The 22,646-nt window shown below is 32.4% G+C and overlaps 6 protein-coding genes across 6 annotated transcripts; 3 read left to right on the top strand and 3 right to left on the bottom strand.

The window, feature by feature from the left end:
- Nucleotides 1–74: 74 nt before the first annotated feature.
- Nucleotides 75–1,499, top strand: RpL10 (ribosomal protein L10). The gene is made up of 4 exons (XM_029314886.2): nt 75–135; nt 286–315; nt 615–920; nt 1,114–1,499. The coding sequence occupies exons 2-4, from the start codon at nt 293–295 to the stop codon at nt 1,442–1,444; spliced, it is 660 nt and encodes a 219-aa protein (XP_029170719.1). The 5' UTR covers nt 75–135; nt 286–292; the 3' UTR covers nt 1,445–1,499.
- A 213-nt stretch (nt 1,500–1,712) lies between these two features.
- Nucleotides 1,713–5,275, bottom strand: Mrgn1 (Mahogunin ring finger 1). Its single transcript, XM_029314777.2, has 9 exons — nt 5,023–5,275; nt 4,755–4,873; nt 4,421–4,686; nt 4,202–4,343; nt 3,913–4,116; nt 3,511–3,753; nt 3,261–3,421; nt 2,794–3,058; nt 1,713–2,529 (listed from the first exon to the last, which is right to left on the bottom strand). Exons 1-9 carry the CDS (start codon nt 5,108–5,110, stop codon nt 2,353–2,355), a joined length of 1,665 nt encoding a protein of 554 aa, XP_029170610.2. The 5' UTR covers nt 5,111–5,275; the 3' UTR covers nt 1,713–2,352.
- A 186-nt stretch (nt 5,276–5,461) lies between these two features.
- Nucleotides 5,462–6,745, top strand: MED9 (mediator complex subunit 9). The gene is made up of 3 exons (XM_029314784.2): nt 5,462–5,613; nt 6,338–6,443; nt 6,543–6,745. The coding sequence occupies exons 1-3, from the start codon at nt 5,507–5,509 to the stop codon at nt 6,681–6,683; spliced, it is 354 nt and encodes a 117-aa protein (XP_029170617.1). The 5' UTR covers nt 5,462–5,506; the 3' UTR covers nt 6,684–6,745.
- A 17-nt stretch (nt 6,746–6,762) lies between these two features.
- GTPBP1 (GTP-binding protein 1) lies at nt 6,763–11,929 on the bottom strand. Its single transcript, XM_029314774.2, has 11 exons — nt 11,763–11,929; nt 10,761–11,125; nt 10,559–10,670; nt 10,252–10,432; nt 9,994–10,172; nt 9,762–9,914; nt 9,443–9,692; nt 9,054–9,198; nt 8,659–8,977; nt 8,297–8,571; nt 6,763–8,160 (listed from the first exon to the last, which is right to left on the bottom strand). The coding sequence occupies exons 2-11, from the start codon at nt 10,860–10,862 to the stop codon at nt 7,978–7,980; spliced, it is 1,899 nt and encodes a 632-aa protein (XP_029170607.1). The 5' UTR covers nt 10,863–11,125; nt 11,763–11,929; the 3' UTR covers nt 6,763–7,977.
- An 885-nt stretch (nt 11,930–12,814) lies between these two features.
- On the top strand, nt 12,815–19,385 carry Hph (HIF prolyl hydroxylase). Its single transcript, XM_029314779.2, has 5 exons — nt 12,815–13,582; nt 13,872–14,566; nt 17,487–17,606; nt 17,979–18,189; nt 18,937–19,385. The coding sequence occupies exons 1-5, from the start codon at nt 13,222–13,224 to the stop codon at nt 18,948–18,950; spliced, it is 1,401 nt and encodes a 466-aa protein (XP_029170612.1). The 5' UTR covers nt 12,815–13,221; the 3' UTR covers nt 18,951–19,385.
- Nucleotides 18,942–22,625, bottom strand: DNApol-epsilon58 (DNA polymerase epsilon subunit 2). Its single transcript, XM_029314778.2, has 4 exons — nt 22,465–22,625; nt 21,638–22,175; nt 20,632–21,315; nt 18,942–20,555 (listed from the first exon to the last, which is right to left on the bottom strand). Exons 1-4 carry the CDS (start codon nt 22,530–22,532, stop codon nt 20,280–20,282), a joined length of 1,566 nt encoding a protein of 521 aa, XP_029170611.1. The 5' UTR covers nt 22,533–22,625; the 3' UTR covers nt 18,942–20,279.
- Between the last annotated feature and the right edge of the window lie 21 nt (nt 22,626–22,646).

Raw genomic sequence — 22,646 nt, 5'->3', positions numbered from 1 at the left:
AAAACCCTAGATTTATTCGTCTAAAATTTTCGCGATCGACAGTTGGCTATTCTGTTTTGAGTAACTAACTTGACGTCGCTGATGCAGAAGTAATCTTTTTCCTTTTCTCGTTTGGGTTAGCCTTATTCGGAATCGGTGAGATCGCTTTTTCTTATCCATTATTATCTGCTAGCATCGTAATATACATTGAATATTTTTCTGCATATTGCGTTTCTTCTATCTATTCTGATTACGTTAATTGATGTAATTTCAACATTTCTGATTTGGATTTTATTCAAATTATAGGTTAAAAATGGGGCGCCGTCCAGCGAGGTGGTACGTAAAATTTTTACTTCTGTTGCCTTCAGCACAATTGTTTATGCAACTTATCAACAAATTTTTAAATATTTTTTAAGTATTTTGGAATTTTTATTTTTATTTTATTCTTGTCAAAAGAGTCGTACAAAAATATTAATCCATATGTATATGAAATTTATATATTTTTTTGAAAGTTTATAATTACATTATATTGCGTAATATTGTAATAATAAATTCTAAATTAAAATATATAATTATAAATATTAATATTAAAATGTTCGATAATAGTACATATTACAAAAATAAATTTTTTTTAGTTATCGGTATTGCAAGAATAAACCGTACCCGAAATCCAGATTCTGTCGTGGTGTGCCAGATCCAAAGATCCGTATTTTCGATCTCGGCAAGAAGAAAGCATCGGTTGAAGACTTTCCGTTATGTGTGCACCTGGTGTCTGACGAATACGAACAGCTCAGTTCCGAGGCTTTGGAAGCTGGACGTATCTGTGCTAACAAATACATGGTGAAGAATGCTGGCAAAGATCAGTTCCACATTCGTATGAGACTTCATCCTTTCCATGTGATTCGTATCAACAAAATGTTATCGTGTGCTGGAGCTGATAGGTATGCAATTGATATGTAAATTAAGAATTTCTTAAAATTAATATTTAAATTATTGATGTAAATTTGATTCATTTTAATTTGATATACATTATTATTGATAAAATATAATATTAATATATATATATGATACTAATAATATTATATAATTTATCATATATGTATATAATTATAATCTGGGATGATTTGTGTTTAGGCTCCAAACTGGAATGAGAGGAGCCTTTGGCAAGCCTCAGGGTACCGTAGCGAGAGTACATATTGGTCAGCCAATTATGAGTGTGCGCTCTTCTGATCGTCATAAGGCGGCTGTCATTGAAGCCCTGCGTCGAGCCAAATTCAAGTTTCCCGGACGCCAGAAGATTTATGTATCGAAGAAGTGGGGTTTTACAAAATATGATCGTGCTGAATACGAGGAGCTGAAAGCAGCAGGCTATCTTGCACCAGATGGTTGCAATGTTAAATATCTACCCGAGCATGGACCGCTTGAGGAATGGAAGAAATTCCGCAAACTACTTGCTGCTGCTTAAATAGGCATGGAACATTTTTAACATGGAATTGAATAAAATAATTGGGAAAATACAAGTCGAATTTTTATTTACTAAACTTAAAAACAATCCAAGGCTGCAATATTCAAAATTCTCCGTTTTTATGAAAAATCAAGTCAGTGCGCATTCCTAATGTAATTTAAAAAATTATTTTTTGTTAAACTAGTAAAAATTGTTTATGAATTACAAAATTAATTGAAAATAAATTGAAAAAATAGTTAAAGAAATGTTACTAATAATAATGAAAAAAACGGGTAAAATTTTTTTTTAAAGCTGTATTTAGAGTAAAGATTTGGCTTTGACAATCAATTTATATATGTGTATATATATATACATGTAATCTATTATTATAGAAGTCCTATCAAAATGTGCTACTGTACCCTATATCTAATATGTTCTGTATGTGTTCTAATTTTTTTTTATTAGATTAGATTTACTATTTACAAAAAGATGTCAGTAAATAAAGTTAAAGTATTTTCTCATTTCAATATAAATTTACATGTAAATTAATTTACTAACTATATATTATTTAACAAAGAGATGGTGTCCTAATACTTTTTTTTACAAATATTATCCCAGTCTGTAATTTCAATGTATACTTAGAGTTTACATATTGCTTTAAAATCTAACAATTAAGGAGCAATTATTATAATATACAGTAAATATATAAAATAACAAAAATATCTACATTAAAACTCTATATATATAGGTTAATCACAATATAACTATAATATATTATAAAAAATTGTTAAAAAAATTTGATATAGTCACGGTAAATAACTTCCGAATAAATAATTGATTTTCATTTTTTACATAAAAGATAAAACGTCATATAGACAATATTTAACAAGAATGAATACTGTATCCAAAAATATATCTTTCGTCACTTTCTAATGGGAGTGACAAGTGATGTCCACATCATTTTCATTTTCTGTATTTTGAATTTCATCATCAATATCAATATCGCATATTCTACGGGAATGTACATCTAAAGCTTCAGTACTTGTAGCTGCATCTAATAATGGTGACAATTTTTCTGCTTCGCTATCTTCGTCTTGTGCTTGACCCTTTATAAATATAAATATAAAACACAATTTTAATATTATGTATGTGTATGAAAACTAAAGACAAGATGTATATCGTTAATGCTGATTAATTAAATTTTTTTCGTTTTTATAAAGATTAAAAGGTGAATTTTTGAAGCTGATTTATCAAACATCAAACTAAAATTTGATAACTGATTATTGCTTGCAAAAATAGCACTATGAAAGTAATGAATATTCGAGGACAGGTCTTCTCTTATGAAAAAAATAAATATAAAAATAGCATACCTCATATAAAGAAACTGGCTGCTTCTCATTAACCAATCTCAACGTGTCGCGCGCTCTTAAACCAGATTTGTCACGCGAATGCACCGATTTCGTTCGCACAGCTGGTGATCTATTATGCAATTCCTTTTGAGAACCCGAGTGTTCATCTCTGGCTAATAATACGGACATCCGGAATTCGGGAGTTGGACATGTAGTGCCGCTGGATCTGGCCGATATGTCTTCTTTAGTGGATATATGTTTCGAGACCGGAGTACGTTCAGCCGAGCTGTAAATGAGTGTTTTTTTTTTCAAATGTCTCGTTTATATAAAAATATGCTATACAGGGTGTCTCATTTTAATATCTAAAACCATAACTTTTGTCTGAAACATTTTCTTCTACAATAAAAAATAAAGTTATTTGGGGTCAGACATTAAAATAGGACACTCCCTGTATATAAAAAAATATAAAAAATATGACTGATATTTACCGATTTAATGTTTCTGCGGCTTGAATAGCACTCGCTGTATCTGTATCAGGTGTATCCGGCGATTCTGATGCGATAATAGCTGTCCGTGGAATGTAGGGTCCATTTAAAGCCTCTATCAGAGATACCGCTTCGTAGCCTGATGGAATATTCTCACAGCTTCCCTAGAATAATAATTTCGATATTAAATAAAATAACCTGTGCTGGAATTGAATGCATAAAAAAATAAGACAAATTAATTGAATATTCTCGCCTCTGGCAATGGCGGATTTGATATAATTGTACCAATCGACTTTTGGAGAGCTTTAATTTGTAAGAGTGCTCTAAATGGCGCACGACATATCGGGCAATTATTTGCTTGGTATCTCAAGGAATCGGCGCAAGAATTGCATAGACACAAATGCCTGCATGGTAAAATCAGCGTGTCGCGTACTTCGCTCATGCAAATAACACATTCGGCTCCATTGTCATCAGTGTCTTCATCACTACCTTGTTGCTGTAATATATAAAAACAATTAAAGGAATATTTGAAGATTTTTTTTTATGAATTTCAAAAAGAAATTATGAAACTTGACGCTGATCGAGATTTAAGAAATTGTATTTTAAACTAAATATTTGGAAGATTTGTTTTTAAATATTGTATATATTCCCGTACTTTTGCGTTTTCAGTATTTTTGTTTTCAATTCCATAAATCTCTTGTAGCAAATAACAGAGGCCGTCCACATAAATTTTTTGTTTGAGCGCTTTTAGCACATATGTGCCATCGGAATGTTTTTCAACAACGGCTATGGTTGTATGAGACTGTTTTGGGTCGTCTGATCCTTCTTCAGCTACACAATGTATAGCTATCGGAATAATCTGTCAAATTTTAAAAAGAAATTTTATCTTTAATGAGAAAAATATTAGATTTTAAGAATAAAAAATATATGTGTGTCATAAATACTTCTCTATCTGCATTATATATCATATCTTCTTCAGTATACAATGTTGGATCAAATATATGTGATGTTTGTGAAAATAACTGATTTGCTCCTTTTTTATAATGATAAGTTTCAGAATTCATAGATGAATCTCGTGGAATATATCTAAATGCAATAAAATAATGTTATGAAAATATGTTCTAAAATATCACTAATACTTCTTACATAAATAATATACATACATAACTCCCTTTGTCGTAATCTCCTCTGTACAAAAATAATATATTGTTATAGCACACCTCACATCACAATCAAATACAAATTCGATATTGAAACGACTAGGTTTCTTATCAATATCAATATCACCATAATGCTTAACATTATGATATTGTGAAGATGTTGATGTTTGATCCATATTGCGAACCAGTCTTAAAGATTCCTTCCTTATGTTTACTAAACTTTTTAAAGTCTTTGTAGGATCGCCAGCTTGCGGTGGAGGATATGGAAACTAAAACAAGAGTAACACATAGAAGAAAACTATCTTTGCTGATATTAAAATAATAAATTATTTCATACAGGAGTCGGTCGACTGCCTAAGAAATTTAAATCGGCATTCTCTCCAAACAAATACGCTTCAGGCTGAGGTGTGTCGAATCGTTCGCCACCCATTATGAAATGACTACCAAAATAGGAACCTGTCAGAAATAATTCGCGAATTAATTAATTGACAGCTCCGATACAACGAAATATCGTAGACACGTTACAAGTTTCGTAAAAAAAAAAAAAAAAAAAATTAAATAAAATAAAATCAAAGTAAAATTTTCCTTAATTATAAATACAGTACCAGATCTCGGGGGATATTTATACGCATGATTCGAGGTGATATCAACTTCTTCGACACCAGCGTTCTGCCTGCTTGTCAACGATCCCATTTTGCGATTGTTTATTAACAATCACAAGTTGCAGATCTGCAAAAATATTTGTTCAACAACCACAATTAAAATCGTATAAATATATTGCTAAACCACAGAGAAAAGTGTCATAAACTATATCACAAGTTGTCATATTTATTTAGCGAACCCCTTCTCTCTCGAGTTTGACACCAATGCTTCTGCGCATGTGCGACAGCCAAGTTTTATAGATTCGGTTTCTATCGCACCACGCGTCAAAGATCGACTAATCAAAAAAAAGAATTAAAATCGCTTTTTTCTGATTGGTCGAAGCTCCGTCTCGGCAACGAGTGATCGTGATTGGCTCTTCTTCTTGGATCCGATGAATCCCGATTTTAGAAGACGTAATCGGGCAGTATATCGGGCTGATCGGGTACAATGGAGTCGGTGGAGCTGCCGGAGGATGTTTCCCTGAGGACGACGCAGTTTACTGTCGACGACCTGGACATAGAGATTCTGCCGCTCATTTACGAGATCATTCGCAGGTACGAATTTTTTTAAAGAAGAGAGAAATTATTATTTTCGGCCTCATATTCGGGTAAAATATGAACGAACATCTATAGCCTCCAAATTGTCAAAAATCGAAGTTATTTTTCGATGTTGCCTCCTAAAATAATTTTAAACACGGTTTTTCTTTCATTTCTTAGTTAAAATGTGGAACATTTATTTTAGTGTGTTTGTTACTTTTTTTTACTCTGACTTGAATTGTAAATTTATGTCACATAATGTATGCTGTTTTTCTTCTAATATTTAAACAAATGCAAACATAATTTTAAAAATTGAGCTCAATGCGGCTGCGCAAATGCTATAATTAAGTCTTTGTTTCAAGAAGAAAAGGACAAATGTACTTATATGTTATTTCATAGTCATTCGTTCATCCATTATATGTGTCATCCATATGTTAAAGAAAAATGAAATAAAAAATGTGTAAAGTGTAATTTTAAATTAACAGATACAGAATATAGCTTGTAAAATGTTTAGTTAAATTTGAGCAACGTATTTATAATTATATTGATTAGAAAATGTTATATAAATGTAGGTCTATACATTTTTTTGTATTTAAAATCTCGTTAATAATTTTTATGTATGAGAATAAAGTATATATATATATATATATATAAATTATTAATCTGAATATGTTTGGATACATATATTTATTTATTGTACATTGTCATAAGATGATGCTAATTATGGTGTTATTATTTCTAGTGTCGAGAAAGATCCACATGACACTACACAAAAGGCGAAAGAGTCACAAGATACCAGCCATAAGATCCTAGAATTGCAAAAGAAATTAGATTCTGCAAGATCGCAAGTACGAATTAAATTTCTATGCATATATATATATTTATATATGCAAATATACCTTACATAATCAGAATTTTTTGTATAATATTATCGTTATACTTTACAGATTAAGAGATTACCTGGAATAGAATATAGTAAAGAAGAACAATTGCAAAAACTCGAGACTTTACGCAAACAATTGAGACTGAAGCGTGAACTTTTATTAAAATATCGTAATACATGCACATTTGAAATACCAAAAGTATAAATGTGTTTGTTTGCAAACACATAGAAAAGCAATCTTATATCTTTCAAAAATGCGTTTTTTAAGAGTTCTCTTTCAGTACTTCTTAAATAATGAACAGTTGATTAATAGATTAGCAGAATCCAAACCAATTAGGCAAAGTGCACAATTTGTAGTGTATATATTAATTAGAACAGGTATGATTCACGGAACCCGCCGAACTATTTCTAGTCCGCGAGACTTTGTTAAACAGTTGCGAGATATTGCACAACAATTAAAGCAACAATTGGAAGAAGCAAAGAAAAATCCACCTAAATAGTCTGTGTAAATTGTACAATTTATTCGTACTCCTATAAAACTTTATATATGTGATTCCTATACTAGACTTTATATATAGCAAGAATTTATAATATTCGTTATTGTAGAGAACGAAATATGGGAGATTCTCTAATAAAATAAAATATTTGTTTTTTTTTAATTTTTATTGAATTTTGAATCACAATACTTTAGCAATGTGTAAAGTTGATGACAAATAAGTGCTCAATCATTTTGTAAAAATTATGTTCGAATGCATGGAAGAAGTGTATCTTTCTTCTACATTCTGAAGCATTATGTAAATAATTTATTAAGGAATAAATATGTCTGATACAATGAGACATTTTTCTTTTTAGCATTTGAAGTATATGTATTTCTGCTTAAATTTTTGCGAGATGTATTTTAAGGATGAACAATACAAATGACATATATACATGAATTTTTATACAATGTAGATAAGTATATACTGTCATATAATGAAACACATCAATAAGTCAAATTTTATCATTAAAGGCGTTGAAGGCGTTGAAAAAGGGGTCGTATCCGCGCTCTCATACAAATGTATGAATCCATATACATATATTGCATATATTTATATCAGAAATGAAAGACACAATGTATTTCCTAATATTGATTTTATCTGCACATGTGCCTCTTACAAAAATAATACGATTTATAAATACCGACTTATATGTTATTGTTATTAAAAGAATATTTTTTTAAATTAGGTTGTTCAGAAAATAATGCAAGTTCTATTATATAATATAGAAACCTGCATTATTTTCCGAACAACCTAATACAATAGTTACACATAAAATTTGTACTGTAATGAATATATTATGTGTAACAAATTTCTAGAACTTTTTTTCTTTCTAAAGAAAACATTTTTAAACAATTACAGTAATTTTGTGTCGTTAGGGATCATCTTTTCAGAAACTTGTACATAGTAGAAAGTTTTAAAAGCGCACTAATAATATATATTCTTTTTGTACATCGACAGCTCTTACACTTTTGCAGGAGGGTTTTGCTCTGTTAAAGGCTGAATACTGTTGATGGCATTATGAGATCTTGCGCCTCCTCTTCGACCTCTATTTTTTTTATTCTGATTCGAACCAGACTTTTGCGGCATATTTTCTTGTTTGGCCGTTTGCTCTTCAATCGAGTCAGCTTCAGTTATTTCTAGCGCCTAATACAACAAAATTATATTTATTTACTTTTATTTCTACTTCTTACTTTAAAATTAGTTATTTATATAAAGATGTTAAATTAAAATATGTTAAAAACAATTATTTTAATTGTATACCATATTGTGTAAATTATACCTGTATATTTGTATTTTGCCGAGTATTTTGCGATGTTTTATTCGGCTTATTAATTCTCGAAGTTTGCGTAGTGGTATTATTCGAGTGCGGTATAAGTTTCACTACATTTCCTACTGCTTTAGTACGACCTTCTCTAAACACCATTCTCTGTCCAGGTTTTATGTACTCAGGATGTTTGATAAATCTAAAATGCACTAGTGCTTTGTCGCCCGTTCTCAAACAATCCTGGGACATGGACAATATAGAAGCAGTTTGCCTTATGCTGCCGCAATGCACTACAATCATTTTTTCCCAACATACATTAATATGAACAACAATGATAATCATCAGTTGCATGATGATAATCAGTTAAAGATAATTACCCATTGCCTGATAGCGTGAACTGATTGTCGTAGGATGATGTAGAACTAAAATTTCACCTTCGAATTCCCAACAGGCCTGTGGATTAAGGGCGGGGGCGACCATCACCATCCCCTTGCGAATGTGCGATCGTTTGATCTTTTTCAGGGCGAAACTAGCCGTTTGACCACCCCTGACCTCGCGCACCGGCATCCTCTTTCGATGAATACTTTTCACAGCTATAGGTGTGAACCGACCCAGCGGATCGGGTCCTAATAGCAAGGTATCGTTTAATCTTATAATACCTTTCAAAGTTGTACCAGATACCACCGTACCAACTCCCTAAAATTTTTTATTTGAAAGATTCATGATTCAGGTATTATAAAAAGAATTTGTAATTTATGTGTATAATACGTACTGGTACAGAGTATGTGTCGTCGATTTGAAACTCGGCAGGTTCATCATCGTGACTAGTAATCCTTGCAGTCAGCAAGTTGAGAAACATCTTGAGAAGACTTAAATTTTCACCAGACACGTTAGATACTTGAAAAATTGGGCATAATCTGCAAGTATTATAATATCGTTGCAGTCTCATTATAGAGTTTGTATATAGACTTTGGATTATATGCAAATTGCAAATTTATATATTCTACGAAAGCATTAATAATGCGAACAAATTATATTTTCAATTAATTAATGTTAATTAAAAACAATTTGTTCACATTATTAATGCTCTCGTAAAATATGTAAAAAATAACAAATATGCCATTATCTGAAGTCTACTTTTATATGTATTAACGTATTTACCGTTCTGAGACAAAATTCGTGGCGCTAATCACTACATCGTCGGGTGTCTTAACTGTAACCGGGACTTTTCTACAGCCAGGGGATTTCAGAATCCTTATAAGTAGCTTCAAATTTTCCTGCAGGACATTCGGTGGGCACATGTCGATTTTTGTTACGACGACGAATACCGGTACAGATAGCGCCAAAGCAAGTCCCAAGTGTTCCTTAGTCATTCCAACAATGCCGGCATTCGCTCCGATCATTAGCATGCCTGAAATAATATTTACATTAAAATTACGATATATTTAATTTGTAATAACATGTAATGTGTAATTTTTACCAAAATCAGGAGCGTGTCCCGTCATTCCGAAAACAGTTGTCTTCAAATATCTCTCATGACCGGCGAGATCGATAAACGTAATTACTTTAGAGGATTTCTCACAGATTTTCACCCAATCCAGCGATCCATGCTCAGGTTTATTAACTACATTGCCTACAAATATATAAGGATACGGTAATAAGAGGTAAAAAATAATATAGAATATGCAATGAAGAGCCAATCGAGAGCTCACCAACGCTATCGAATCCGAGTATGTCATTTCCAACTGAACTGGTTCGACCTGTTTCAGCTTCGTGTTTGTGGCGGAATAACTTTTGACGCGCCAGGCCTCGTCCATTGTCAAGTTCGCCGTGAGTTAGTACTCCCAATAACGTCGATTTACCAGCATCCACATTACCAACAACAGCAACTCTGTAAATAATTGTTGAATAATTAGTTTTACACTAAAAATTACAAAATTGCTGACAATAGAGAATGTCATTAAATGAACCTAATCTCTAAGAAATCTTGCCGATCCAGACGTCTTCTCACTAAATATTGTCCCGTAAGTCCATGATCTGCCTTAATCTGACGTAAAAGCACACAATCTGCTTCCAATGTCGCGGCAAGGGATTGTAAAGTAGCAACCGAAGCTTCATATTCATCCTCCTTTAATCCACCCTCGGTTCCATCTAAGTGCATTACATACAATTGTTTAAGAATTGATGGATTCACAGATTTCCAATTAATATAATAATGCATCAAGCAATAATTGCACATATTTTTTTTATTTTTAAGAAATTTTGAAAAATTGATACCTTCAGCAATACCAATTTCAAAGATGGTCTCACTGCCTCCATCCTGAATCCTTTCTCTCAATCTTCTTAGTAGTAGTTCATATTGATCCTCAGATGGACTGACCAAAACATTCTAAAATAGAATATAATATATATACATATATACATTATTGTAAAGTACAATTTATATTAAAAGAAATATCAATTAAGAATTTTGATGTACCTTTCCTCTGACACTGGAGTAGTCTACAATGGAAACAGATTCATGCTCCTTCTCTGGTAGACGAGCAATGGTCTGCGATATAACTGGTCCAGTGCCCGACATAGTATGCAGTAATGGTACAAACGCAAATGCATAAACACACCTCACTTCTCTGTGTCTTATTTCTTGCAGCAGTCGATTCGATTTTTCACATCGGTTTACTTATCCTTCTTGCATAGAATTATTCATTACAGACATCTTCCAATATTTAAATCCAAATCTTCTTCTATAGATTACCAGTATTTGTGTGTACATTACTGTAGTACTGAAAATTTTGTACCCTTGGGCAATATATATACTCAAACAATCAATGTCATCTTTGTGATCTGCAACAATACGACATGTAAATAATATTAGCCCTTAAACTACAAACTCGATCAACAAGTAACATTGTGTTAAATTACATCCATTATTAAATTATTGCCTCATTAAGTGTAACACTTGTTGAGAGATTACATCATTTTAATTAATATTACATTTCCCTTAGAAATTACGATAAATAATCAGAAAAATAACTTCCTATTTATCTCAATGGCACAAAAATAGATACACATACATAAACGCACATGTACTCTACCACTTTGCATTTCACACATGTATATATAACGTAAACGTCAACCGTGATTTTGCCAAATGTGCGAGAGAAAGGAGGGGAGAGAGAGAGAAAGAGAGAGGAAGAATTGTGCAATTCTGGTCGAATGTCAACGCACATATTGTCGTCTTTGGAATAAACATGCGTTGTAGAATCTTAAATAAAATGTAATAAAAATTTAATATATATATATATATAACATCTGACAGATTCTTCACCCGGCCGAGACAAAGGCAAGCTTTTTTTTTTTGTGGGAATAAATTTGATAACATATCACGCGATATCGGCTGCCGGGATACGTGACGTTTATGGATCTCTTTTTTTGGCTTATTATCCCTTTTTATCCTTCGTATCCGAAGGATCAAATTTACCTGTTGAAAGAAGAGACGTCGAGGCGATTCTGTCACGATTTCACATGAAACTGACAAGTTGACAGGAGTGCGCTTGCGAAAATACTGTCAATTCTCCGTGTACGTGTGTGCGCACGGGATGTTGTGTAAGGCGCGAACACCTGATCAGTCAACGTATACGTACACAAACACATACTCACATAACGAACGCGACGTGACGCGACCGTACTTTACGTAAGACGAGCCAATCGCAGTGAAAGGCACGCGACTGTCCAATCACATCGGATCGGCTACTTTTCCGCGTTCTTCGTGTCTCCTCGTGGTTTTATACCTTTTCCAAATTATGAAATCGTGCTTTTTGCGAAGTATTTCTGCAAATCGCGGTTTATTTCTATTTTACGAATTATATATATATATATATATATATATGTGTTAACAGATAAATTCAATCTTTCACAGCAAGTTTCTAAATTAATAATTAAATTTGTTGTCAAAATAATATGCGATTTTACGGTTTAATTAAAATATTTTTTAAAATAAGTCGATTGATTTATTTATTACTTATATATATTTATTATATATATTTATTATATATTTCTTTTGACAGATAAATTTAATCCTTCACAGCAAGTTCCTAAATTAATAAATAAATTTGTTGTCAAAATAATATGCGATTTTAAAGTTTAGTTAAAATATTTTTTTAAATAAATCGATTTATTTATTTATTACTTATTATATATATTTATCTATATATTTCTTTTAACAGATACATTTAATCCTTTAGAGCAGGTTTTTAAATAAATAATTAAATTTGTTGTTAAAATATATCTTTTATTAATCGTCGATTTTAAGATTTACTTTAAACATTTTTAAAAATAAATTTTTAAATTTCTATTCAAATATTCCGAAAAATCCAAACTTTATGCGATAAAAAAAACACCATCGAGTTTCCGATCTAGATATTCGAGATTCGTGCGCGTAGGATTCGGCGAGATTAGAACCCACGCGATTGGTCGCGGGGAAAATCACTAGACCCAAAGTCACTAGACCTGTTGAACAGCTCGAACGGCGTCGCGTCTAGCTTACATACGTGCGTCGTGACCGAGAATCCCGGTGGAACGAATCCCGAATTTTTATTCCGCGTCTTGTGTTTATCTCCTCGATAGGTCGTACAATTTTTAATTTCGGACAAAAAGGAAGAAAAACAGAGAAGAGCAAAGGCAGGAAAGGCCGAGCTCGCGGAGAACGTGTTCCGGGCGTATGCATGTCCATACGTACTCGGAGGTACGATGTTCCTGACGACCCTGGAGGTGCCAGTCCAGCTCGCCGCGACACTGAACGGCGGCAGCGCTAACCGGATCAAAGGGAGAAGCGGGATCCCGTGAGGAGGACGTTCCGGAGGAGGTAGAGCGACCTTCCGCGGGCGAGGAAATGTCGCGCGCCGCGGAGGAGTAAGGACGCTCCGCATCAGCGTGCCGAGATGTCCGGGCGGATGGTCAGTCACGCGCAGACCACGCTCGATGACAGATGCGTGGGCGCGTCGCGGATGATCTGCGCGGTCTGCGACCGGACCGAGGAGCTGCTCCAGTGCTCGCGCTGCAAGGCCGTCTTCTACTGCACCAAGGATCATCAGAGGCGCGACTGGAAGCGTCACCGGGACTTCTGCGCGACTCATCCCGCCCTGGACGAATCCTGTCCCGGAACGACCAGCAGGAGTCGTGAAGTCGTCCCGTCCAAGCAGCAGCCTTCTGTTGGCAAATCTCGCGTTGACAACGCTCTGGCGTCTAACCTAAGCAAGATCTCGAATGCGGAGTCGTATAGAAACGCGAAGCATCTCGCAGGTATTTTTCTTTTCTTTTCTCTTTTTTTTTTTTTTTTTTTTTCGAAGCACGTTATCGGCTTTCCTACGCTATTGCGCAGTAATAAACAATGAGTCTCGTGGACGATAGATTTGAGATATAAATAGCGAGCTGTATTATTAGCGATACAATGTTTTGTTGTCGGACACCACTTGTAGAGGTCTAGATCCAGATGATATATAGATATATCTTTTGAGCAATGTTCCAATTATCGCGCGACTTTGATGAAATTGACAGGAAGTTTGTTATGTACACCCTCGTCTGATTATAGATTCCATTACGCAAGGGGAGAACGGAGCCAGTCGTCAGGAGCGGAAGGAGAATCAGAATCTGAAGAAGAAATCAAACGGTGGGAGAACGAGAAACGGACGTAACAATAAAGTCCATAGTTGGACGCTGCCTATAACGTATGAGGGTAGCTCGGAGGACATTATACTGGGTGCACGAGCTGAGCTTCTGAATCCTGACGTAGAGAGCTCGAGGATCTTCGACAGCTTGAGCAACGCGGATCTAGGCTTGCCGGTCCAGCATCACAACGGGATGAAGAACTTTCCTGAGGTGCGACTGGGTCAGGAGGAGGAGCTCTTGCCCCCTTTTCTACATAGGAATGATTTCGAGGAGTTCATAGACAAAATTTGCCAGTACGTGATAAGCGACATGGACAAGTACGGAGTGTGCGTGGTGGACAAGTTTCTAGGCAAAGAGAAGGGTCTAGCGGTGCTAAACGAGGTTTTATATATGTACAGTTCCGGATTATTTAAGGACGGACAGTTGGTTTCGAATAAGGGTAGTGCGAACGACTTAAAGACGATACGCGGCGATCAGATCATATGGTTGGACGGGAAGGAGCATCAGTGTCAGAATATTGGCATGCTGATCTCGCGGGTCGATGCAATCATCATGAGGGCCAATAAGATGCACAATAACGGAAAGATAGGAAACTATACGATCAACGGGAGAACAAAAGTAAGTCACATTTGTGTTTTATATATCTAATTACATATATTAATACCACGATAATCTTGAAAGAAATTCTAATCATTTGTCTGGCATAACAGCTGAGCCCGAAGTAAGACAGCTGCGTATTTAATATCCATGTGATCCGAGGTTTAATTAACGAAACAAAACCAGTAATATCCTTCTCTTCACGCAATTTGTAGTCGATTGCGGTCCCCGTAGGATGAGGAAAATATTGACAAGATAGGCGTCTCTGGGATATATATGCGATTTTTGCGGGAATGTCGCGACGAGGTGAATGCGATAGACCAAGGTCAGGATTCCAAAAATGTAATCATCTTCTGCGAGCGAGAGGAGCATTGTGCCGAAAGGAGGCAGAGAGTGGGAAGTGCAGTCAGTCACGTACGCCTCGCGTACTCCCACCTTCTTTCTCTACACTCTCACGAATCACTCGATTCGCGCGAATCGTATCGTTCGTTTCGCATTACGATTCGCTCGGCCCGGTATCGGAAATTTTGGCAACAAACATTTCCGACATTAGAAACCTCCCTTTTCTTCGTCTCGAAGAGTCGTAACTTGTTAACATTACACGGACAATTAAATGCTATGGATTCCTCAGGGATTATTTACCATATGTGTGGTAAAAAGTATATGCACATAAATAGCTAAAATTCCATTTTTTTTTCTTTATTAAATATATTAATTATATTCTAATTTTTTATATATTAATATTTATATATAAATTTATAAAATTAAATGAATATATAATATTTATATATTTGCATATGAATATATAAATATTATTTATATATTAATATTTTGCATTATATGATTAGAATATATTAATATTCTAATAAGAAAAATTATACAATGGGAGATGATTTTTTATGAGCCTCTCTGCGTAAAATTTTTCTTTTCTATTTTTTAATATCTCTACAATATTTTTTTTGAAAAAATATTTTCTTATTTAAGAATTGTTATAAAGGATAGTCATAAAGACACAATAATATATTGGAAAGTTTTTTAGCAAAAAATTATGAAGATTCGTATCTTTGAAAGTAGAATTTCATATAATTATGCAATACAAAATTTAATCTTCCTTTAATACGTTTTTCTTTTACATAACATTATATCCTTTTTACGTTTCTTTAACAATTAAATGTAATATTGCCATTGAGAATCTTGTAAATATATCGATTTTTATTTAATCAACAGATACAGGATATTTCTCGTATTGTGTTCGCGATTGTATTGCAATTTATTAAACTCCGGTACTTGTTTAATAATTATTCGATGCGAATACATTATTGTCCTTTCGTATGATTTATCAGTATGTTTGTTTTTAGTTAAAAGATATCCGACTCTCACACGCGTACACATAATGAGACAAGGACATACACACATATGTGTATTAACACGTTCAATTTGCTAAATATTTTATTTTGCGTACTTGTTTTTACAGTTGTGCTGTAATTTACACGCGTATGTGCTAATATTTACAAAATACACATATTCAAGATGCGTCGATCCGTTTGTAAACGATGATTTTATGAAAGACGAGTGAAACCTCATTTGATAACAGCTAATGAATAAAAGAAACCAACGGTCGCGATTAATATATTTTTTATTAAATAAATTAAAATATTATCGACGTTATTATCGATATTAACGTACGTGATTTTTAAGAGAACAGTGAAGAAGTACGTTCAAATATTTAATTATGGATTGTCAAGAGTATGATGAAATTTAGTCTCAAGGACATCTCGATAAAGAGGATATGCCTTCGAAAATCGAGTCTGAACGTCTATCTAATCTTTATTTATATATGCAATTTTTCATATTTCTTGACGTATGACTCGGATGAATGCGTACAATAAAATGTACATATTGCATATTATAAATGTATTCAGGATGACCTCTTACCCTTACACCTTTCTTTGAATGGCCAATTCTTTCGACTCGACCTAATTTTATTAAAAAGAGTCTACAGTTAAAAAGGAAACATATGCTTAGAGAAACAAATACTCTTCTATTTTCTTTAGATTGTTGAAAAAAAATTAAAAATTGACACATAAGAATTATATATTACACTAATCAGAATTCTAATATCATCAGATTTTTTTGCAATAAACATATTTCGTTATCGGGAAAAATATGATTCGCACGTAAAATACGTGTTTGATGCAATCAATTAATTGCTCCGTCGTAAGCACAGTGGTATATCATTCGATAATCGGGGAAGATAAAAAGAAATGCGAAATATGTATGTTCGTTGATGTGATCATTGCATTAACATTTTATCTCTGTTGCATTTAAATTGTAGCAAATAATATATTTATTTTATTTATGTGATTAGACGTAAAGTACAATTTTTCTTTCATCTTTCATTTTATTAAGTTTTTTTAAAATGCGTGTTACGTACTACTAATAATTTGATTTGTAATTATATCTTTACTTCTATAAACAAATATGTTAAAAACACTGACATTATTTTTCCACGAATTTATCTGACACGGAACAACTCTTACTCATCTTTCCTTTCATATTTAAATGTGACACATGTCAATGCGCGTCAATCGTTCATTATTGATTCCGTCTTCGTTCTCATTTTTTTCTTTTTTAACAATCTTGATTTATACGGTCACTCAAAATACATTTTGACTTATCTAGTATTCATATATTTTTTTTAACTTAAAAAAATTTTAAAAAACAATTTTCTTTAACTTGAAACATAAATATTAATTCACGTAATAGAATGATGGAATGTGTGAAAAAATATTTATATTAATGTCATTTTTTTCTTTATATCATGTAAAATTTGATATTTCAATAATCGAATATATTTAGAACTCGCTTTAATATATAGTTATAGATAATCATAATATAATTTGTGATTACGATTTGAATAAAATCTTTTTTTATGTTCCAGGCGATGGTGGCTTGTTATCCCGGCCACGGTTCGCATTACGTGAAACATGTGGATAATCCTAATCGAGATGGGCGTTGCATCACGGCTATTTATTATCTTAACCGGGATTGGAAAATCAAGGTACAATTATATGTATATTAATAAGTCTGTAATTATATTTACCACGTCATTTCGTGCGAGGAAAGTTCGTTTACTCATACACGAAGAACGTTTTTATACATAATATCGTAATATTTCAAGCAACTGATTGTATATTAAGGATCTATCGAGATTTGTTTACTCTGGTCCATTTAATTGTCAAACAATTAAGCCATCTCATCATTTAAATGGATTCAAAATTGGCTCCTTCCTTCCACGACAAATTAGAAGCCTTAATAAGATCTTGCAAATGTAGCATCGTTCTTGAAGCAAAAAGACAAAATAGTATAAGACTTTGTATAATAATTGTGTATAATAGCTGAATCTATAAATAATGACATTTATTTTACACAGGAGAATGGCGGACTTTTGAGGATATTCCCCGAAGGATGGCGCGATCGAGTAGCAGATATTGAACCTCTCTTCGACAGGATATTATTTTTCTGGTCTGACAGGCGGAATCCTCACGAAGTGCAACCAGCGTACAAAACGAGATACGCTATCACACTATGGTACTTTGACGCCGAAGAAAGGAATCAAGCTTGCCGGAGATATCAAAGAGAAAGTGTGTAAACGATCGCATTTATTTCTTTACTCTTTCTCCGATACACAAACTAGTCATTTTTGCATAAAATATCAATGATGATTACAATGAAAAATTATTCCAAGATATATCTTGACAGAATACAATGAAAAATTACTCCAAGATATATCTTGTAAGATTAAATAGAAATTCGATCTTGCTTTATTTTTATTATGAATATTGTTCACGTGTATTAGCTAAAATTATGATTTTAAATAACAGTGTAGTAATTCTTCGCATTTTCATATCTTATGAATTGTATCTGAGCTATATGTGAACACATCGATATCACTCGAAGTTAAAAAAATGCTGTTGAGTTTCAATAACGAATTGAGATACATTTTTTTTTATTTATTAAGTAAAACACAAAAGTGTGAAAAAATATAGTATTAAAGTTTTATATAAGAAAATTTAATTTTAAATTAATCTAAAAAATACATAAAAGAAAAAAACAGTAAGTAGAAAAAACTTCGAGAAATTATGTTTTATTTTATAAATACATTTTTAGGTACCATTATTATACATAGACATATTATTTGCAACTATAAAATTGTAATTCTATTTATAAATATAGATAATAACTTAGCTTTTTATAAATTTATTTTTTAAGAGAACTATATATATGAAGAAAAAGTTCGTGAGACATAGAGTGCGAACTTATTAACGATTGGACTAAAATTACACTTATATAAAATATTATATATTATTAATATATTATAATTTTTGCAGGAGGAATTGAATAGCATACGAAAAAAATATATCGGACAATGAGTGTTTACGAGGAAGTGCAATAGAAGTGTAAGAGCGTACTTTTTTTTACAGATGTAAAAAACTGTAATATATGTGATGAATTAATGTGTGTAGTTGTTGCAATTTACACTTGAATATGTATAATCGTTTATTTCGATTTCGGAGATTCTATATTTGCATTTTGCAACCAATATTCAAAACGCCTGAAATCTGCTTCCTATATTTTGAGAAGAAAACTTATATACTTGTGCCGGTCATTAATTTCTGTTATGTAAAATATATTAACAATCCTTAAAGCATGTTGCATTTGGAATATTTTAAGCGACAAATATGTAGAATATAATGTACAAAAAAATTCTTCCAGAGATCCACTAATGCAGATATTGTACCACCTTGATCGTATTTAAAGTAAATTTATGTATAACATTTATTATTCTCCTTAATGTTGCATCATATATAATATATTTCTTAGCAATTTTAATATGCTGGTTGCTAAAGAAATTATTACTGCTCACACACAAAGATGATGTAATGTTAGTATTATCAGTTATAATGTTACTATTAACATTGATGACTTTTTACGCTTACATAATGATCATGTTTGGTTTACTATGGCCAGTAATTGACTTATGCTTCCAGTGCGACGAATTGAGATAAATTGGGGCCCAGTCTGTACCTGTATAATGTTATGTACATTGCAAAGTGGTAGAGAAATGCTGTGTTTAATACTATATGTAGCTATTTATACATATGACTTAATAGGAAAGAATAAGCACATATGTGCCATTTGTGTCCTATTTGGAAAGTCTGACGTAAAATCCTATTAGTCATCCTAATATAGGAAATATAACAGAAACATATGGAGAGAATTAGAAAGAGGTATTATGTTCATATTATATAAATATTGTTTTTTTTCAATTACTACAAAATTATTTCTCAATATTTCCAGCTGTAATATTATTGGACACAGAAAGGATTAATTGTAAGAAGAAATTATTCTCTTTTATTTTCATCTTTCCTCATCCTTAAAAGTCTTTCTTGTGTGATTGAATTATTTTTAATTTTTGGATTTAATTTAATTTGTGTTTATATAGTATTTACCACAAAAGTTATGATTAAGTGATTTATTCCCGGCACGTTTTCAAAGTATTGTAAAAACAAACAAGATTTTGTTATCAAAATCAAAAGTAAAATAAATATGTAAAATTAAAAAAGACTAGCATATATATGTACATATATCAACTGATCCAGCATAATAGCGCTATGAATCAGCAGATAATTTGATTTTTTAACAAGATTTTTCACATACAGTACTTATCTCTTCAAAGAACGTCAGTGTCATTTGGAAGCTGGCAATCTTGGATCTGATTGGTGGCAGGCACATACGCTTGAAACGAGAAATTGTTTTTGGAAAACATTCCCGGATTAATCACATAACAATCCGAATAGTCGGTAGTGTATGTTCCAAAATTGTCAGCGATCACAATGAGATCTGGCGTTGGAAACACTTGCAGGGCATGATCATATTTCCAATAGACAGGAACAACTTGGAGAGGCACAGGAGTCAAATGCGATTGGCTGATGATAGCTTTGGCGAACTAGAAACAAAATTTTTTTTTATCGATATTAAACATATATCTTTGACAATAGTTTGTAAGAAACATGATGACTCACATGTTTGAAGAAATTTTCCTCTTTCGGGAAACGAAGAGCGTTCCTGCACATCTTTGTCAACATATCCTCCCTCAGTACCACAATCTCTTTTGTACAGTATTGTATTCTACAAGGATTTGTGGTGAAAATAGCGTTTGGCACAATCTTCGTGACTTCCTCGATGATGCATTTGGGTAAGGGAGGCTTCGGCAAAATCTTAGGCGAGCCTAGATCATGCGGACCAGGTACAAAGACAAACTTGGAGTGTTCTTTTACGTTCGGATACTGTGTTATTATATCGGCCAGATTTTTGAAACCCGTTATCAAAGCCTGCGCGCTACTTATATTTGTAGGAAAGCTCAAGAAATGACCGCATAGCACAAAAGCTATAGGAGGATAATCCATGTAACCTTCCATCACTATTTTAAATTTTTGTAACACGTTTGGCATGTCCAGCCAGAGCTCTGCTATGAATACTATCATGCCGTCTGGATTGTTCTCTTCGTGAACCTGTAACTTTTCTGACATTTTCAGAGACAGATTATGCGACCCGCCAAATGTATTGGTATCACCAAAATCTGATCGCAAACTCTCCGACGATTCTATCGGTGGAAAGTTGATGTTCTTTATGTGTAATACATCATCCTTATAAACACCATTCACTATTACTATGCAGCCTTCCATAATGAAAGTATCCTGAAAATCGTAAAGCAGAATTTAAGGAAAATAATTGCTTTTTCTGATCGTTTTGTTCTATTTAATGTTACTGAAAGATAAAATATATCAATACTGCAAAAATAAGAAAATATTTTATATGTACATATGAATTTAGAAATTAATTTTTCTCAAGTTATTTTTCAATCAAATTTTAATAGCATTATATATAGAAAATGTTTACCTACCAATATTTATATAAAACATTTGCATACTTTACTTTCACTAATAACTTCTTTTTAGAAAATTATTTTTAAAGCAAAGTTGGATATTAAAATATTTATTATAAATAATTATGTATTGTAAAGGATATTGTAGAGCTGAAGTCGATTTTGATGGTTCCAGTTGTATCTTCCAAATAATACTGATCTTCCGTTAATTGTGTTATCAGACCCATTACACATACATTTCCTGTTTTCAGTTCACTCAACAGATATTCTATAGGTATTATATTCGTCTTATTTGTCTGCTGTTTCTCAAACTTAGAAGATAGATATTGTTTATGTCTCAAAGTTTTGTACCACACCATTTCAAAACGATGTTTAAAAATTAGTGACTTATATTCTGTTTCAGGATACAAGTTTTCATTATCAATTATAAACTTTTTCTTGGAAATGTCATATCTTATTTTTGGTATATCGTATCCACTTATGACATTAAATACTGTTTCTGTATTTTTCAATTTATTAGGCTCTAGACATTCTTCTATGGCAAGTTTTATATGTTCAGCACTAACATGCGGATCATTCAAATTTTGTGCTAGGACCAGCTCTATAATGTGATTCAACCAAGATTCACGTTCATCTTCTGGTATCTTCAACAGCTGTTTTGCAAGAGATACTCTGAGATCCCTGAAAAATCACAAACAGTTATAAATACATTCAATTATGTATAAAGATAAATAATTTAAAAATACATTTGATTATAATAAAAAACAATTATATATTATATATCATAAATAACAATATAATTATATATTTATATATGTTTATAAATAATATATAGATATTTTAATAGAAACAAGATTATGAATAATGAACAAATATTTATACTTGAATAATTTGTTTTCAAGTTTTTCCATGCTTTATGTAATTATTTTGTCTTTTACAAAATATATAATATATAATGCAGAATACTTGCCTAGACAATACTAGACCATACAAGGAAAAGTTTGTTTGAATCATTTGTACACATTTATTCTCAGTCATGGTGTCGGTAGACAGTATCTATCGAACAAAAATTATATTTGATCACATTTAGAAAAGGTTAAGAAAATACACGTTTCACCATCTCGCGTCATTTTTCCCGCCTTTTGTACTTAC

Source organism: Nylanderia fulva, unplaced genomic scaffold (assembly GCF_048542155.1).
Source record: "Nylanderia fulva isolate GAGA-0341 unplaced genomic scaffold, ASM4854215v1 Scaffold16, whole genome shotgun sequence".
NCBI classification, from domain to species: domain Eukaryota; kingdom Metazoa; phylum Arthropoda; class Insecta; order Hymenoptera; family Formicidae; genus Nylanderia; species Nylanderia fulva.
This window is presented reverse-complemented; position numbering and strand designations above follow the sequence as displayed.

Bases quoted from the DNA above. Each gene is read 5' to 3' on its own strand.
- RpL10 (XM_029314886.2), top strand. From the start codon at position 293: ATGGGGCGCCGTCCAGCGAGGTG. The intron at 316-614 runs GTACGTAAAATT...AATTTTTTTTAG, and splicing joins GGGCGCCGTCCAGCGAGGTG to TTATCGGTATTGCAAGAATA. The intron at 921-1,113 runs GTATGCAATTGA...ATTTGTGTTTAG, and splicing joins TCGTGTGCTGGAGCTGATAG to GCTCCAAACTGGAATGAGAG.
- Mrgn1 (XM_029314777.2), bottom strand. From the start codon at position 5,110: ATGGGATCGTTGACAAGCAGGCAGAACGCTGGTGTCGAAGAAGTTGAT. The intron at 4,344-4,420 runs GTATGTATATTA...TATTGCATTTAG, and splicing joins ATTACGACAAAGGGAGTTAT to ATATATTCCACGAGATTCAT. The intron at 2,530-2,793 runs GTATGCTATTTT...ATATTTATAAAG, and splicing joins AGCCAGTTTCTTTATATGAG to GGTCAAGCACAAGACGAAGA.
- MED9 (XM_029314784.2), top strand. From the start codon at position 5,507: ATGGAGTCGGTGGAGCTGCCGGAGGATGTTTCCCTGAGGACGACGCAG. The intron at 5,614-6,337 runs GTACGAATTTTT...TATTATTTCTAG, and splicing joins ATTTACGAGATCATTCGCAG to TGTCGAGAAAGATCCACATG. The intron at 6,444-6,542 runs GTACGAATTAAA...TATACTTTACAG, and splicing joins TAGATTCTGCAAGATCGCAA to ATTAAGAGATTACCTGGAAT.
- GTPBP1 (XM_029314774.2), bottom strand. From the start codon at position 10,862: ATGTCGGGCACTGGACCAGTTATATCGCAGACCATTGCTCGTCTACCA. The intron at 8,572-8,658 runs GTAATTATCTTT...AAATGATTGTAG, and splicing joins TTCACGCTATCAGGCAATGG to TGCATTGCGGCAGCATAAGG. The intron at 8,161-8,296 runs GTATAATTTACA...TTGTTGTATTAG, and splicing joins GGCAAAATACAAATATACAG to GCGCTAGAAATAACTGAAGC.
- Hph (XM_029314779.2), top strand. From the start codon at position 13,222: ATGTCCGGGCGGATGGTCAGTCACGCGCAGACCACGCTCGATGACAGA. The intron at 13,583-13,871 runs GTATTTTTCTTT...GTCTGATTATAG, and splicing joins AAACGCGAAGCATCTCGCAG to ATTCCATTACGCAAGGGGAG. The intron at 17,607-17,978 runs GTACAATTATAT...TATTTTACACAG, and splicing joins ACCGGGATTGGAAAATCAAG to GAGAATGGCGGACTTTTGAG.
- DNApol-epsilon58 (XM_029314778.2), bottom strand. From the start codon at position 22,532: ATGACTGAGAATAAATGTGTACAAATGATTCAAACAAACTTTTCCTTG. The intron at 21,316-21,637 runs ATATCCTTTACA...ATTCTGCTTTAC, and splicing joins AAATCGACTTCAGCTCTACA to GATTTTCAGGATACTTTCAT. The intron at 20,556-20,631 runs GTGAGTCATCAT...TTTTGTTTCTAG, and splicing joins AGGAAAATTTCTTCAAACAT to TTCGCCAAAGCTATCATCAG.